General features: G+C 32.1%; 1 protein-coding gene across 3 annotated transcripts; it reads left to right on the top strand.

The window, feature by feature from the left end:
• Positions 1–569: 569 nt before the first annotated feature.
• Positions 570–14,164, top strand: LOC139526856 (interleukin cytokine receptor-related protein 1-like). Of its 3 annotated transcripts, none has more exons than XM_071321998.1 (6): positions 570–670; positions 8,031–8,152; positions 9,057–9,107; positions 9,959–10,120; positions 10,603–10,641; positions 11,797–14,164. In XM_071321998.1, the coding sequence occupies exons 2-6, from the start codon at positions 8,140–8,142 to the stop codon at positions 13,305–13,307; spliced, it is 1,776 nt and encodes a 591-aa protein (XP_071178099.1). In that variant the 5' UTR covers positions 570–670; positions 8,031–8,139; the 3' UTR covers positions 13,308–14,164. The 3 variants fall into 3 exon arrangements, with proteins under 3 accessions (XP_071178099.1, XP_071178105.1, XP_071178109.1); XM_071322004.1 differs by lacking the exon at positions 570–670 and adding an exon at positions 7,087–7,202; XM_071322008.1 differs by lacking the exon at positions 570–670 and adding an exon at positions 7,198–7,512.
• Positions 14,165–18,082: the final 3,918 nt, after the last annotated feature.

Below are 18,082 nucleotides of genomic sequence, written 5' to 3'. Positions count from 1 at the left end.
ATGAAATATGAGATGATAGTTTTATAACACGCTTCCAGGAAATAAAAAGAAAAAAGTGCACTCGACTTGTTTTCTTGCTTCAAAAATGGAAATTTTCTTAAAATTTCCTTTATAATTTGTTTTAGTTATCTCCCCTTAAATGACTAAGTTAAAAAAAAACGGATCAAACAAAAGCAAATATTTGGTATAATTTAAAACAGTCTAAATAGTTCAATAAATCACTATTTTTTTTCTTTATTCAAATAAATATTTCCACACATAAATTGTCAATCTGACTAAAAATTTGCAAATTTAAACAACGAACTGGACCGATCACGTACTGCTATTTTACAATCCAACTGCAAGACATGTCGATTGAGACGATAAAAAGGGTAAAATTACAAAAAGAAAGAAACAAAGAAACTAAAGAAAAGAAGCAAAGAAACAGAAAAACAAAGAAAGGAAGGAAGACAAAAAAAATAAAGACCTCAATAAAGAAAGCGCGTAAAAACGAAAGAAAGGCGGTGCTCCAATAAGTAGGAGACTTTTAAATTACATACTCCTATATTTATTTACATATGATACTTCCCGACGTGTGGCGCTTCTAATCAGTTTCCGGTTTTGATTGACCAAAACAGAAAATAGAAAATAGAATATCTTATGTAGATATAAGAAAAAGAACACCATGCAAGTAGGTTATGTAAATTAGAAGTGATGTTTTATAGGAAATTAAACATATAATGTACCTAATTTTGATGGTTTGATCATAAAAAAATGTACAGAAGAAGGACACAGCCCTGTCAAAAACGAGCAGTAAAAACTGAAATAAATTTCTATTTGCAGCAAAACATGAAACAAGGTTTTGCATTCTATGGCATGTACAGTTGATCCAGATTTCCCCCTAAATCAGTGAAATATATTCCTGTCTGACAGAGCTCCTCAATCCTCACTTGAAGTTCATCATAAATTAATAAACATAAGGAATTCAATGACAAATTTGCTTATGTATGGACTCGCCCAAATAGACCACTTTCGAGTTCAGCCGTCACCGGAAAAAACTTGTCAATTATGCACGCCTTTATGACGTCATTTACCAGATAGAAGGGTGCCTGTATCCCTGCACTATTAACGTTCATCAAGCGTCTTAGTGATCGTCATTGTGCAGGATATTACATTTTGTACAAACAATATTAAGTACTTAATTACAATTCCCAAATGACAGCAGTGCTGATTGTCTATTATGAGAATTTAACTTGCAGAATAATTCATGCAATATAACATTATAGTTTCTCAACCACTTGCTCATCATCGTAATGGAAGTGACGATGCCCCTAAACGCAGGAATGAAGTTCACTCAAACCAGAGTTTTTGACGGAAATGCATCGAACTCAAAAGTTGTCTTTTGCAAGTACTCCCGACTTCCCTGGAAATAAGCTATGAAAAGAAATTTGTGTTGCCCTCATAATTCCCAATGAATGTCACTTCATGATCTTTGAAACATTCTACATCCCTATGCACATGATTCAGATATTTAAAGAAAGAAATATGTTACAGGTAACAGGGGGGGTACAAGTCTACGGCACTCATAGAAAAAGTCAAATCAGCACATATTTAAAGTCGATCAGCTTCCAATAATATCAGATACATGTATAACAATGCTGGGTGTAATTTTCAGACTTACATGTACATGTATATGTAAATATTTGCATTTACTCTGTATCTCAAACACACTAACTTTACCAAGAACCAGTGGACATATATATGGTATGGTTGTCACTTACCTAGACTTGTTTGTATGATATGATTATTTCTAGTGGCTGTATAATGAATTGAATCTTTATCTCATACATCATGAATATTTTTTGTCATACAGTAAAATGTATATAAAAATTGCAGAGTTAATTAGAATGCTGAAATAAAAATACATTGTGTATAAAATAATAATATAAGATCTTCACACACTTAATACACATGTCTTATGTCTATATAAAATAGAAGATGTGGTATGATTGCCAATGAGACAACTCACCACAATAGACCAAATGACACAGAAATTAACAACTACAGGTCACCGCACGGCCTTCAACAATGAGCAAAGCCCATACCACATAGTCAGCTTTAAAAGGCCCAAATATGACAATGTAAAACAATTAAAACGAGAAAACTAACGGCCTTATTTGTATAAAAAATGAATGAAAAACAAATATGTAACACATAGACAAACGACTGTCGACAACCACCGATTTACAGGCTCCTGACTTGGGACAGGTACATACATTATGATGTGGTGGGGTTAAACATCCATACATTCAGTGGCAAGGTACCACTACAACTATTGAGGTTATATTTTGATAAAGCGGATGTGTGCCTTAGGTGCTGTAGGGTAGAAAACCAACTATCATGCAGAATGCTCAACTAGTTAAAACATGCGTAAAAAATATTCAATGCCTCGAATACACATGAAGTTAAACAAAACAAAAACATACAGAAACCCCCATAAAATGTAAGTTAGTTAAAATTTAGATGTTATGTAATTTTGCTTAAAATACTGAAAAAACATATATATTAATTTAAACATACATGTATCTAACATGGGTGCTGAAATTACTATATCGGGTGCGAAATTGACAACTTTACTAGGTGTCGATTTTACCAGGGACCACTACATTTTTTACTGTTGCCTTTATTTACTCCCAATTCACTGTTTCAGAATCTAAATGACTATGGGTTATTTCATTGGTCTTATTCAAAGTGAAGATGATATAACATTTAATGTCATTATTTGTTGAACTTCTATTGTTTCAGACATTTTGAAGCAATCATGATTTAATTGGTCTTGGTTTATACTTCTCAACATATTACCCAGAATTTGTTAGATTCTGAAACAGTGATTTGGGCCTTGAGTGTTCCACAGTATTTTTACTCCAAAATCGAAACAGTCAAGTAAAGAAGCATATTGTAGAGCTCATACAATAAGCAAGGAATAAGGGAAAACCTCAATTTTGTCATGTTTAATATTGAAATTGTAGAGGGTGCCCTTATAAGATGGTACAATGTAGGAATAACCATTAGCGTTAGGTAAGCAACAGTCATTAACCAGATTTTTGTGACAAAAATGTCGGTTATTGATTTGGGGATGTAAATGTACGGCGGTCGGTCGGTAAGGCGGGCGGCAATCAAATGTTGTCCGTGCATTAACACATGAACCGTTCAACCAAAGCTTTTAAAATTTTAATATGTTGTTACTGACAACTAAATGAAGGTCAAGTTCAATAATGGCGATTTTGACTTTTACCGTTCAGGAGTTATGGTTCTTGAAAGATTGAAAAATGGAGTTTCCAGTCATGTCCGTGCATTTACGCATGAACTGTTCTACCTAAGCTTCCCAAATTTTAATATGTTGTTACTGATGACAAAATGGAGGTCAAGTTCAATAATGACGATTTTGACTTTTACCGTTCAGGAGTTGTGGTTCTTGAAAGATTGAAAAATGGTGTTTCCAGTCGTGTCCGTGCATTTATGCATGAACTGTTTTACCAAAGCTTCCCAAATTTTAATATGTTGTTACTGATGACAAAATAGAGGTCAAGTTCAATAATGACGATTTTGACTTTTACAGTTCAGGAGTTATGGTTCTTGAAAGATTGAAAAATGGTGTTTCCAGTCGTGTCCGTGCATTTTCTCATGAACCATTCAACCAAAGCTTTTGAAACTTTTATATGTTGTTACTGATGGCAAATTAGAGGTCAAGTTCAATAATGACGATTTTGACTTTTACCGTTCAGGAGTTATGGTTCTTGAAAGATTGTGAAATGGCGTTTCAATTCACGTTGTTGCATTTACTCATGAACCATTCAATCTAAGCTTTTCAAATTTTAAGATGTTGATACTGATGACAAAATGGAGCTCAAATTTGATATTGACGATTTTCACTTTCACCATTCATCAGTAATGGTTCTTGTGATATTGCCAGGACACAAATAAATATTAATAAATCCGGTTTGCTGTCGTTGTGACAGCCTCTTGTTTTTTGCTTCAGTTGGTGTCAAATTAGTAATCATTTTATTGTGATTTGTTTAATAACCTTTTCTTGATTAGTCCCTGGTCAGAGGTCTCAATAACCTTTATTTTTTTTAAAGAACTTAAGGTGATTCCTCGAAATCAGTTGATTTTTGTTAAAACAATGTAAAAGTTTAAAGTGAGACAGTATTTCATTCGGTATACATATCAAATCATTTCCTGTGAAATATGCTTTATTACATGAACACATGGTTTATAATTATTGATCAATATTAATATTTGTGATTTGATCCTTTTATCAGATATATTTACCATAATTTTGGCAATTAATATGGTAAATGGAATGATTGTTATTTTTACATATCTGACAGGGTTCATTTGACCGTGACCTCATTTTCATGGTTCTTTGGTCAATGTTAAGTTTATGTGAGTAGGTCGACTGTTTCTGAGGTTCAATGTACACATTTTTACATGTACACATGAACTAAAAATTATAGGTTGTCAATATTACAGTCTAAGTGGTTGAATGAGTCCTAAATCTTGTACATTTTTTCAACATAAAATTAATACAACAAGAATGTGTCCATAGTACACAGATGCCCCAATCTCACTTCAATTTTTAACCGGATTTTTGTGACAAAAATGTCGGTTATTGATTTGTGGATGTACGGCGGGCGGGCGGCAATCAAATGTTGTCCGTGCATTAACTCATGAACCGCTCAACCAAAGCTTTTAAAATTTTAATATGTTGTTACTGACAACTAAATGAAGGTCAAGTTCAATAATGGCGATTTTGACTTCTACCGTTCAGGAGTTATGGTTCTTGAAAGATTGAAAAATGTAGTTTCCAGTCATGTCCGTGCATTTACGCATGAACTGTTCTACCAAAGCTTCCTAAATTTTAATATGTTGTTACTGATGACAAAATGGAGGTCAAGTTCTATAATGATGATTTTGACTTTTACCGTTCAGGAGTTATGGTTCTTGAAAGATTGAAAAATTGAGTTTCCAGATGTGTCTGTGCATTTACGCATGAACTGTTCTACCAAAGCTTCCCAAATTTTATTATGTTGTTACTGATGACAAAATAGAGGTCAAGTTTAATAAAGACGATTTTGACTTTTACCATTTAGGAGTTATGGTTCTTGAAAGTTTGAAAAATGGTGTTTCCATTCACGTTGTTGCATTTACTCATGAACCATTCAATATAAGCTTTTCAAATTTTTATATATTGTTACTGATGGCAAAATAGAGGTCAAGTTCAATAATGACGATTTTGACTTTTACCGTTCAGGAGTTATGGTTCTTGAAAGATTGTAAAATGGTGTTTCCATTCACGTTGTTGCATTTACTCATGAACCATTCAATATAAGCTTTTCAAATTTTTATATATTGTTACTGATGGCAAAATAGAGGTCAAGTTCAATAATGACGATTTTGACTTTTACCGTTCAGGAGTTATGGTTCTTGAAAGATTGTAAAATGGTGTTTCCATTCACGTTGTTGCATTTACTCATGAACCATTCAATATAAGCTTTTCAAATTTTAATATGTTGATACTGATGACAAAATGGAGGTCAAATTTGATATTGACGATTTTCACTTTCACCATTCATCAGTAATGGTTCTTGTGGTATTGCCAGGACACAAATAAATATTAATAAATCCGGTTTGCTGTCGTTGTGACAGCCTCTTGTCTATGTTGAGTGGACCGTGAAATTGAGGTAAAAAAATCAAATTTGGCATTTGAATTAGAAAGATCATATACATTTTGTAGGGAACCATGTACATTGTATACTAAGTTTCAAGTTAACTGGACTTATACTTCATCAAAAACTACCTTGACCAAAAACTTTAACCTGAAGTGAAGCAGGACAAACGGACGGACAAACAGACCCAAAGACAAGAAAACATAATGCCCCTCTACTATCGTAGGTTGGGCATGAAAATAGTTAGGCAGGCAAGACTGCTTTTGCACCCCCAGTTCCTTGTTTTAAGTCTTTCCCTAATAAGGTTTTTATTTTGATGCAAAGACTTTATGTGGGTTAATTATTATTCAATGGATACCAATATGGGTCCCTGGCAGGGTACAGAAGAAACACAAATTCAAATGGTCAATGATTTACAAATTTTTTTTATGTGCTTTTTACCATGAAATCAAATATTTATGAATATGCAAGTTTCCCTCAACCATCGAAAATTGATGCCCATAAAATAGATGCATCCACATTAATTGAATTGAGAATGTGGTTCAAAGGCGTTACTTCCATCCTTTTGAGACTTTTTCTTGTTGCATGAGAAAATATCAACCGCTTAGAACTACATGCTGTTGTACTCATACTTTTTATGCCCCACCTACGATAGTAGAGAGGCATTATGTTTTCTGGTCTGTGCGTTTGTCCGTCCGTTCGTCCGTCTGTCCCGCTTCAGGTTAAAGTTTTTGGTGAAGGTAGTTTTTGATGAAGTTGAAGTCCAATCAACTTGAAACTTAGTACACATGTTCCTTATGATATGATCTTTCTAATTTTAAAGCCAAATTAAATTTTTGACCCCAATTTCACGGTCCACTGAACATAGAAAATGAAAGTGCATGTTTCAGGTTAAAGTTTTTGGTCAAGGTAGTTTTTGATGAAGTTGAAGTCCAATCAACTTGAAACTTAGTACACTTGTTCCCTATGATATTATCTTTCTAATTTTAATGCCTAATTATATTTTTTATCCAATTTCACGGTCCATTGAACATGGAAAATGATAGTGCGAGTGGGGCATTCATGTACTTTGGACACATTCTTGTTATTTATAATTTTGATTGAATTTGAGTTCAAGATTGACCACTATTTAAGCTTATGTACATTTAATTCTATACCTTGAAAATGAAAGATTAGCCCTTTTATATTTATATTGCGTAAATGTACAAACAATTACTATATATATAGGTTAGTATAATATGTATACCATATTTGTATGGGGGATTTAATACTGAAGTAATATACATTGTACATGTTGTATATCATTAACAGTCACTTAACACTATTTATTTTTAAATATATTGGATATTTATATATCTGATACAAGTTTAATATTATATTTGTGGTAGGGAATACTCTGAAGTACATTTGTTCTCAACTTCAATTGTATTGATATTCTTTTATTGCTTCCTTGATGGAAGAAGGAAGTAAAAAGCTTATTTTGTTTGTTAACAGGTAAAATGATAAACTTGATTTTGGACACAAACAAATTAATATTGTAACTTTATAGATAAAATATTACAGATTCTCTTAAATATTTTTTTGTTATAAAATTAAGAGAAATAGATTGTAAAGTTGTTAAAGACTATGTACATGATGTAAACACATAATACAGTAATTTCAATCACTTTGTTATTTCCTGCTTTGAGCTTGAATTATTTTTGTTTACGTGTTTATGTCATCAGGAGTGAGGATATACATTGTACAACACTATACAAAAATGAAACGTCCAAATTAGGCAGATACGTGTGTGATGATATGTGAGGTAGGTTAAAAATTGGAGTAAAAATTGTGTATGAGATCTTTAGTTCAAGTCCTCTGACAATGATCCTCTCTGTCAGTATTTGTTGATTACAAGTACTTTTAACCTGTCCTGAATCAGTGGGCTGGGCAATACTTATAAAGCCGGTTTCCTGCCAACACTGATTTAATATCCAGCATACATGTAGCAAATGTATATACAGTTTTGTATTAGAAAGAATTTAGAAAGATCTGTAGACTTATCGAATCAATATTCATTTGAAACATAGAGCAGATAGCTAAAACAAATAATCTTTTGTACAATGTATATGATAATATGAACCACTAATATATACCAACTGAAAATTAATGATTGTAATTACTTATCGTCCAACAGTCATTCTTATGTAATAGATTGACAAAAATTACTTAAAAAGGAGACAAATGTTTTGTTGAGGCAATAGGACATTGATCTATTTATATTAATGAAGATGAATATAGATGTAGATAAATTACATGTATATACAATACTTTATTTTTCAGGTGAAACTGAAAACAAGGTAGAATGTGTTCCAAATTAACCATAGAGTGTGTTTCCACACAGAATTTGACCAAAGTGGAACATATCTCCTAGCAGGATCTCAAATAAGAGATGGGAGATTCAGGTAGATGGTTTTATTGTGTGACAATGTTACAAATACATACATGTTGGGAGGATAATCCAACAGCAATTGGGATGGCTTAAATTATTTGTATTAAACTTTATATTTTAGAGGGTGAAAGACCTGGGATGCCTCATACCTTGTCTATAGATGTCTTATGTTCTGAAGTTTCTGTCTGTCATTTATCCATTGTCCTTGACCTCATGTTCATTGTTCAGCATGCACATTTGTTTAATAACAAAAACTATATAGTTTTTTCATCACACACATTTCTCAATTATTAAAAGTAATAGTATTATTGAATTTGGTATGAGATGTGTGCAAGGTTTGGATATCCCACCAGACAGGACTCATTGGACCATACCTCATTTCATAGATCATTAATTAATCAAGGTTTAGTTTTGGTTGTCAATATAAAAAAGAAGATGTGGTATGATTGCCAATGAGACAACTATCCACGAAAGACCAAAATGACACAGACATTAACAACTATAGGTCACCGTACGGCCTTCAACAATGAGCAAAGCCCATACCGCATAGTCAGCTATAAAAGGCCCCGATAAGTTGGTTTCTTAGATATACACAATGTACTTTCATCAATAGGTCAACTATGTTTGGTAAATCTTTTACCATCTTGATTAAAGCATGAAATAAGTTACAAAAGAGGGGCAAAGGTACCAGGGGGACATTCAAAATTGAAAATATACTGACAAAGCTATGGCTAAAAAAGAAAAAAAAAACAAACAATAGTACACAAAACACAACAAAGAAAACTAAAGACTAAGCAACACAAACCATTACCATACTCTTTTGGTAATCATTAAGTTGTCAACTGTAGATATTTCTGATTGTGTAAAATTAAATACCTTTGAAATTTTGAAAAATAAATGCAATATATTTTTTACAGAATTAACAACTCACACCAGTATAAAACCTGATGGTGGAGGATCTGGGTCAGGTAAATACTTATATATACAGGAAAATCCATTAAGGGAGATAATCCTCCAAGTAAATAAAGTAATATTTGCTGTGTGAGCATTCTTGAGAAGAAGATTTCATGAAATACATAGACAATAACTGTCTTTAAATATCAGTTGTATTTGTACGAGACTAAGAAACAGGTGTTATGCGAGCAGAGTACAAATACAGCTGATATTTAAAGACGCTAAACAGTTATTGTTTTATCCTGCAATTAATTCTGTATATTGTTTGTGTTTTGAAAGACACAAAAACTCGCATTTTTTGCATTTATTTTCGATTTGAAATCCCTTGGGCCCGCCTAGTAATATTAAAATCACACGTTCAGCTGAAGACGGGTTCACAAAAAAAGAATCTTGAAAGGTCAACAATAATACATCATTCAAGGTGAATAATTATCTATTTCAACTAATTTTAACAGTAAAACAAATAACAAAACATTGTCCAATTTGAAACAGAAGTGTACGAGTTGTCCTACGCTTCAGACTCGACATTCACTTAACATGCATGCTGAAATTGACATGGCTGATTTTGTTACACAATCATACACATCCAAGTTTTGAAATCGACAAGTGTCATCGTAGAAAAGACTGCTGTTTATGTGTGTATGTTATCAGAAAATTTGTGTAATCGAATTGATCCAGTTCATTTTCAGAAAGAGCTAAATAAGTTACTGGCCTTGCTAATACAGATTTCAAATGGCAATTCAGGGGAATGATTACTTTCAGAATAGTAAGATAAATGATTGTTTAAAACTTTTCTGTTGTAATCCTGGAGTATAAATGAAATAGGGAGATACTATATGATTTATACCAATATAAATAATTTCAGATGGAGTATTAATGAAACCCCGAGATAATACAGAATTTGAGCAGTCCTTACAGATCGTACTTGGCACTGTATGTGGTGTGTTTGGTCTCCTGGGTTTGATACTAGTGCTGTCCTTCTTGTACAAATTTTATAAAAGAAGACGATCCCCTCAGCATACTAGAGGTAAAAAAGAAAATTGACACAATATTATAAGTTCACCTTTTACTCTTGAATATAATGTATTTACATGTAGTTCACTTTGATCTGAAAGTTAGTGTACACTGTTGATGTCATTTTGATGTCTTATTATTTTTAACCTTATCAAATAACTTCACTAAAACATGCATGCACTTGCAATTTTTTTAATTTTTTTTTCTCATTTTACAGTATTTTACTGATAGATAGACTAAGATTTGCAGTAGAAGTTTACATACTGTCATAGATTATACTGATAGACATCTATAACTATGTTAATCTTCAAGGATTGTTACAAAACTAAACTCAGACAATAGTTATTTCAAAATCAAGAAATGATATAGGGTTCCTTAGAACCTGTTACAAATGTTTCCTACACTAACATTTTATTAATACAAGTTCATTTAGCACATAAACTAATATGTTCATGTATTCATCAAAAGAATTGTTTTTTTTTTTTTGTATGATAGGACAAAGAGATTCTGATTTCAACAGTTCAATATCTATTGGTAAGTATTTATAGAATGAAATTCAAAACAGTGTGGCTGTGGCCATTGATTGACAAATTAAAAACATCCATTGACTGGGACAATTTACGTGAACGTTTGTCTGTAACGACCACTGTTCACGACGTACCTACAATAGACATTTAAACTGTGGGGTCACCAAAGGTTTCATAACGCCTTTAATTATAAAATCATTCGAAAAATTAATCAGGAATAACCTTTATGTTTTGATTTATATAATTGATATTAATCAAAACATCGTGTTATTTCTCATTAATTTTTCGAATTACTTTATTAAGGTGTTGAGAACCTTTGGTGATACCATAGTGTAAGTGTCTTTAAAAAGTACATAATGAGCAGTGGTCGTTACATACAAACGTTCACCTAAATTGTCCCAGTCAATGGATGAATTTAATGTGTCAATCAATGGCCACAGCCACACTGTTTTGAATTTCATTCTATTTAGAATACATTGTCTCAACATATCAAATGTATTTGTACAGGCTTTGAAACAAATAGAATGCAATGCTGATCTGAAAATTTATACTTTGATCTGAGGCCAGTACAAATAAGATTAATGTTTTGAGACATCAATAGTTGTTTAAAATTGGTTGTTTTCTTCACACTTTCATAAAACAGTTCAAAATTAATTATTTTGGGTAAAATGAACAATTACTGTTTTGTATTATAAATCAGATGAGGTAAAATTCAACAAACCTGTAAACAGTGAAACTCTACAGGAACATATTAACAACATCACATACAAGGCTTATACTGTCAATGATTGAAAAAAGTTTATAAAGTAAAAATAAAGTAGTTTCAATGTAAAGATGTTATTTGATTTTATCTTCTGTCAACTTTTTTCACAAAAAATAGCAATGTGTACTTTTTTTATTGTTAATGTTTATGTGATACTTGTATAAAAACTTTCATTTTACAGATTTTCAATATAAATTGAATCAAAAGTAATATAAAGAAGACGAGACATATAAGCGTATGCACACTTGTTAGGAATTTGAATTAAGCAAAAACGGGATGTAGTGTGTTTACATTAGGTAGTTTTTCTCACATTTTAAAATCAGAATTATAGTTTGTGTTTATGTTGACTATAAAATTTTACTTTTGATCATTAAGAAATCTTTGATATTATTGTTTCAGATTTAGAACAAAAGACAGTACCTACTGTGTTAGTACTATACTCCAGTGATTGTTCAGCTCATGAAAAAGTAGTCTCATCGTTTGCTGGGTTCCTAATAGAAGCCTGCCATTGTAATGTTCATTTAGACATCTTTGAAGATCAGCTTATATATGAGAGGGGTCTTGATGAATGGTTGGTTGAAAAACTTCAGGAAGCAGATTTTATTATTGTTATGTGTTCCGTTGGTGCTAGATTACGTTGTACAAAAAAGCGAGCCAGATTTAAATGTGATCCAAACAGAACAATTCCAGATTATTTTGCAATAGCTGTAGATTACGTTGCAGAGAAAATGAGAGTGGAAAGGTCAAAAGGATTGCCAATGTCAAGGTTTATTGTGGCTTACATGGAATATTCTTCTGCCAGTGATATCCCCCATCAATTGGATACTGGCGTTAAATTCAATTTGATGAAAGATATGAATGCGCTCTTTAATCATCTTCATGGTTTTCCATCTGACATGAATAAATTTGGTCCTGTTTGGCGTGATACAATTGAACAAAATTGTGATTTTTCAGAATTAACCACAGAACTAAATTTGTCATTAGAATCTGCCAAAGAATACTTTAAAGCAAACCCTAATTGGATAGAGGACAGTATGGAATATATTCCTGCTCCATCAAAATCAAAATCTAGACATGTTAGAAAAAGTTCATTAGAACCGTTACTGAAGGAAAGTCAAATGAACCTACCATTTGAAACCTCTGGAAAAATGGACACTTTGGTTGATATTCACAATCAAACACTACCTCGAACTCTGAAACAGGAGGATCTAAATATGGTCCCACTGTATCAGCGCCAAAATTCCTTGCCCTCCTCACTCAGCAGTCATCAGACCAACTCCTCTCCAACCCCGCCAACAAACACATCAAAAAGTTTTGAAAATTTCCAGACTAATACAAGATACCAAGATATTGACTTTCAACCATGTATGTTTTGTGGTTTGGAGGAACACGAAGATAGGAGAGCACCGTGTAAGGGGAGAAAACTTGTCCATAGTCAGATTGAAGATACTGAACAAGAGGATATAGATTTATCTTCAGGAAAGTTAAAAAGTAAATCAATGCCAACAATATGTCCAAACTTATCTTCAAGATCACACACAGTTTTACATGCAGACGTGCATAAAGAGTGGGGATTTCAGGATTGTCATCTCTCTGTTAGCTCAGAGTCAACCTCTGATAAAGAATTTGCTTTAGATGATTTAGAAAAAGATCTTCAGTCCATTCGAATGTTAGCAAGCTATGATGCTTTAAAAGACTTTTCTAAAGAACAAAAGACTTTGCCGAAGGCCTTGTCTGTAAAGGTAGATCTTTATGGGTCTAATCCTAGAAGTGAACTTATTGACATATCTCCCCAAACAGCAGTGGTATCTCTTCAGAACAAATCTTACATTGGAAACATGAGTTTCCACAACTCAATGAATACTAATAAAGACGATCAGGTCATTCAGCTTCAAGATATTAGATTATAAAATTGTTCAATTTTTTTTTATTGTGTGTGTCCTCCTATTTTGTAGAAAGTATTTTTTACAACTGATTTGTTCAGTTTATATACTACATTATTGTAAGTATATATATTTGTATATAAACAAAATGGCTGTGAAATACATGTACTACATCTGTATCATATATGAAGAGTGACTTGATCTGTCTCCTTTATATTTATATATAATTTAATTTACAGGTATATGTAGATGTAGATAAAAAAAAAATAGAAAATAATCATTATATAACTTTCATTTTGGAGTTGATTAAATCATTTTTTGCTAAACAAGAATTAATTTTTAAAGAGGCACCATTAGCAATGATTATTAATTGTTTGGAGACATATTATATGATCTCAGATTAGGGGGATGGGATAGGGGAGGATTGTGGGTTTTTTCTGTCAATCATAGATTGTTGACAGTTGTGGAGACATTTTACATGATCTCAGATTTAGGGGATGGGATGGGGGAGGATTCCGGGTTTTATCTATCAGTCATAGATTGTTGACAGTTGCGTAGATTTATAGGCATAATAAACAAATATTTGACCTACCCTGGATATTTCAAAAAGGTTTGAAACCAGGTTTGAACATGTTGACACAAGTTTGAATTTTGGAAATGTTTCCTTTTTTGAATGAGATCAACTTTTTTCAACAGGTATCAAAATTATTTAGTACTTATCTTGTTTTACTTAATTGTCAATCTCTCTTGCACACACTCACACACATACACACATACATGCACATAAGATCTAACAAATGTTATTATATAACATTTAATATGTAGATGAATGCTGGTCATTCATACATTGTAGTAGATACCAAATAAAATTCCTGATATAACCAGAATTTATTTGCCTTTCTTTAATTGTTTAGGGCTGTTCTTGGAAAAAAAATCAATAAGCTTAATAATGTATATTGATATGAGGGTAGGAATCGGGTAACCAACATGACAAATGATGGTCAAGATTGATATTTTTCTCCTTTTGACATTGACAGTAGTTACAAAGTGAAATAAGACAAATGACGATAAGAAAATTCAAATTTTATTGTATAACAGTTTTGTTGAATTTTATTTTTAAGACTGTTCAACCTGAATTTGACCTTGATACTTTTCCACAAGTACTTTTCACTTGAAAAGGTTGTCTTGTATGGCTCAATTTTTTTGCATAATACTGGCGTTTCCTTTTAGATCTTCTAACAACCTCTACAAGAAGTCAAAAAGAAGAAAATGTTTATGCTTATTCAAGACATGTTTGTGTTAACCTTTTTTTTCTCTTCCAGAGTAGCCCTTAAAACTTATATTGTGTAATTGTATTATATATATATATATACATACAAAAAAAGTTTCATTTCAAGTGGTGTACAGAATTATATATTAAAAATTAAATACACAAAAAGAGTTTTAAAAGCAGCATTGTCTAGCGCTTTCATTCATCTTGGGACATTTCAAGACTTTGAACGTTGTTATGGGGAACACATTAGTATTATGACATAACGTCATTGTTTGTAACATATTAGTAGTATGACGCGACGTTATTGTTCATGTAACTACTAAGCATTAAGCTTAATGCTATTTTGATTTTGCAGTAATTGTTTAGTAGTTACATGAACAATAACGTCGCGTCATACTACTAATAAGCTTAATGCTTAGTAGTTACATGAACAATAACGTTGCGTCATACTACTTATATGTTACGAACAATGACGTTACGTCATAATACTAATGTGTTCCCCATAATGACGTTCATAGTCTTGAAAAGTCCCAAGATGGATGAAAGCGCTAGACAATGCTGCTTTTAAAACTCTTTTTGTGTATTTAATTTTTAATATATATACTGGTACATATATATATATGTATATGTGATATTAGTGTTACTATAGTAGCATAATGATAATTTATATTTGTATGATATCTAATTTGTGAATGATATTTAAGTTAAGAAAGATTGCGTTACAGAAGAAGGAGCGAGAGATTTAACAGTGTATTAGTTTACCTGTACTTAAAGTTCATACAGAGATATATAAAACTATGTTTTTTTTACTGAAAAATCAAGAATGCATCTCCTTATATGTTTGCTCCTATTTTGATATCCAATTCAGGGCTTTATTATCATATCAATTTAATCAAAGAAAAAGATATAAGTTTTAGAAGCTTCTGACACTTCACAAAAATAGCTATATATGCTTTGGTGTCAGACCTACAATTCACCCATTCCAATTTAGAAGGTATGTAAAAGTGTCCTTCCTTGACAAAAAATATTGCTTTTGATGTCATTGTTTTCTTAAACTAAGCAACAAATTTGCAGAACTGAAACTGTTGCCGTGTTGGTGAAATAGAAATACATTTAGACTATGAGCCCAATATTTTTGTGTTAATGCATTTACAAAATTGAGTATAAGTTAGTATACTTATTTAAGATTTCCTGACAACCAGGGGTTATTTTTAGTTTAATTACATTTGAAACATCGTTTTTTTACTGCAAGAGTTTTAACAAATGTTGAAAATTGTCATTTAGAAAGGTGATAAATGTACAATTCAGGATATATCTGGTTTCTATGAAGGTATAATATTAAGAAAGCTGTGAAAATTGAAAAATTTGGTTGAAAAAAATTGTGGTCTTGACACTTTTATCATCACTTGATAACTTACACAGTTTTTCTAACATATTTCTTTTTAAGTTGTCATTATCATTTGACTTATTTGCATTTCTACCTCTATTTATAGAAACCAAATTGTCTGAAAATAATCAATAATAAAATCAATACAATGGCATGTGCCATAAGTTGTCCACAATAGTTTTTTACGGTAATGTGTGAAATCTATAACTTATTCCAATAAGTGGGGCTATATTGCATTCATCTCGTCAGTCTGTTTGTTTAAAAATATTTCTGTCACACTTTTTTTTCTCAGGTACAACTGGACAGAATGACTTCATATTTGGTCAGCTTCTTCATGTTCTTGACAGAGATGAGTTTGGGTATTTTTCAGTTTTGTCTGACCTACATTCAAATATCACACTCCAGTATTGCTAAAAAAAAAATCACCTCTTATCAAACTTGACAGTGATGAGTTTTAACCATGAGAACTTTTCTGATTGCAAGACCACAGGCACTCGTCTCAGAAAAAAATTCCTTTATACCTTTATATAACACATTTATATAAAGGTTTATAGGAGGGGGGATTCATAGTGCCTGTGTGTCCCTAACTTCCTGTTTCTGATTATTTGGAATGAATAAATGTTACATGTTTTGAATTATTCAATGTAAGGCGAAATACAGATACTGGCAATGTTCCCAACTTCAGATAACCTTATAAAAATGTTGTCTACATTCCGTATTTTCTGAATGGAAAAAAGATGCTATAACAATTTTGGTTGAAAAATTGGAAGGAGTATGATTTATTTCCTGTGTCATGTGACATGGTAATAGCTGCAACTATCTGAGAATGATTGTGAATTATTTTACTAATGGCCGTTTAAAGTGCTTAACAATAGCATAATCATACTGCAATGAAATATTTATTTATAAGAATTGTGAATTTATCATTAAACATATCATGTTTATTTTTGTTTTGTTTGCTTTTTCAAAGTTATGATTTACACATTGTACAAAAACATCACTACAAACTTATCACACACACATATGGCACTTCTTAGTTGAACTAGAAAAGGTAACTACAAAAATATAAAAAATGATTAAACTTATTTGCATCATTTGTATATTGAGCCTTGTCAGTCTTCTATGTACATCCGAGACGTTTATTTGTATGACTCTGTATACATTTAGTTTTTAAGATGCTAATTTTGCCTGAAATATTCTATCTTTGACTAAAATTGTGGTCACGAAACTAAATAGGTACACTACCAACAATTTGCCTTGCATTTAAGCTGATATGGATATTACTAAGTCGAGGTCTCCTATGGAATTTCCAGATAAAGTGAGCCATTCTCATCACTTGGCGTCTGTTGTCTGTTGTTGTCGGTAACTTTTAAGCTCACCTGACCTGAAAGGTCAAGTGAGCTTTTCTCATCACTTGGCGTCCGTCGTCCGTCGTCCTGCGTCCGTCGTCTGTAAACTTTTACAAAAATCTTCTCCTCTGAAACTACTGGGCCAAATTCTACCAAACTTGGCCACAATCATCCTTGGGGTATCTAGTTTAAAAAATGTGTGGCGTGACCCGTCAAACCAAACAAGATGGCCGCCATGGCTAAAAATAGAACATAGGGGTAAAATGCAGTTTTTGGCTAATAACTCAAAAACCAAAGCATTTAGAGCAAATCTGACATGGGTAAAATGGTTGATCAGGTCAAGATCTATCTGCCTTGAAATTTTCAGACGAATAGGACAACCTGTTGTTGGGTTGCTGCCTGTGAAATGGTTATTTTAAGGAAATTTTGCAGTTTTTGGTTATTATCTTGAATACTATTATAGATAGAGATAAACTGTAAACAGCAATAATGTTCAGCAAAGTAAGACCTACAAATAAGTCAATATGACCAAAATTGTCAGTTGACCCCTTAATGAGTTATTGCCCTTTATAGTCAATTTTTAACAACTTTTCGTAATTTTTTCTAAAAATCTTCTTCTCCAAAACTACTTTGCCAAATTTAACCAAACTTGGCCACAATTATCATTGTGGTTTATAGTTTAAAAAATGTGTCCGATGACCCAGCCTGCCAAACAAAATGGCCGACATGGCTAAAATTAGAACATAGTGGTAAAATGCAGTTTTTGCTTTATATCTTTGAAACTAAGACATTT

The sequence above is a fragment of the Mytilus edulis genome, chromosome 1, assembly GCF_963676685.1.
Source record: "Mytilus edulis chromosome 1, xbMytEdul2.2, whole genome shotgun sequence".
Classification (NCBI taxonomy): domain Eukaryota; kingdom Metazoa; phylum Mollusca; class Bivalvia; order Mytilida; family Mytilidae; genus Mytilus; species Mytilus edulis.
The sequence above is the reverse complement of the archived record's forward strand: the minus strand, read 5'-3'. Positions and strand labels throughout refer to the sequence as shown.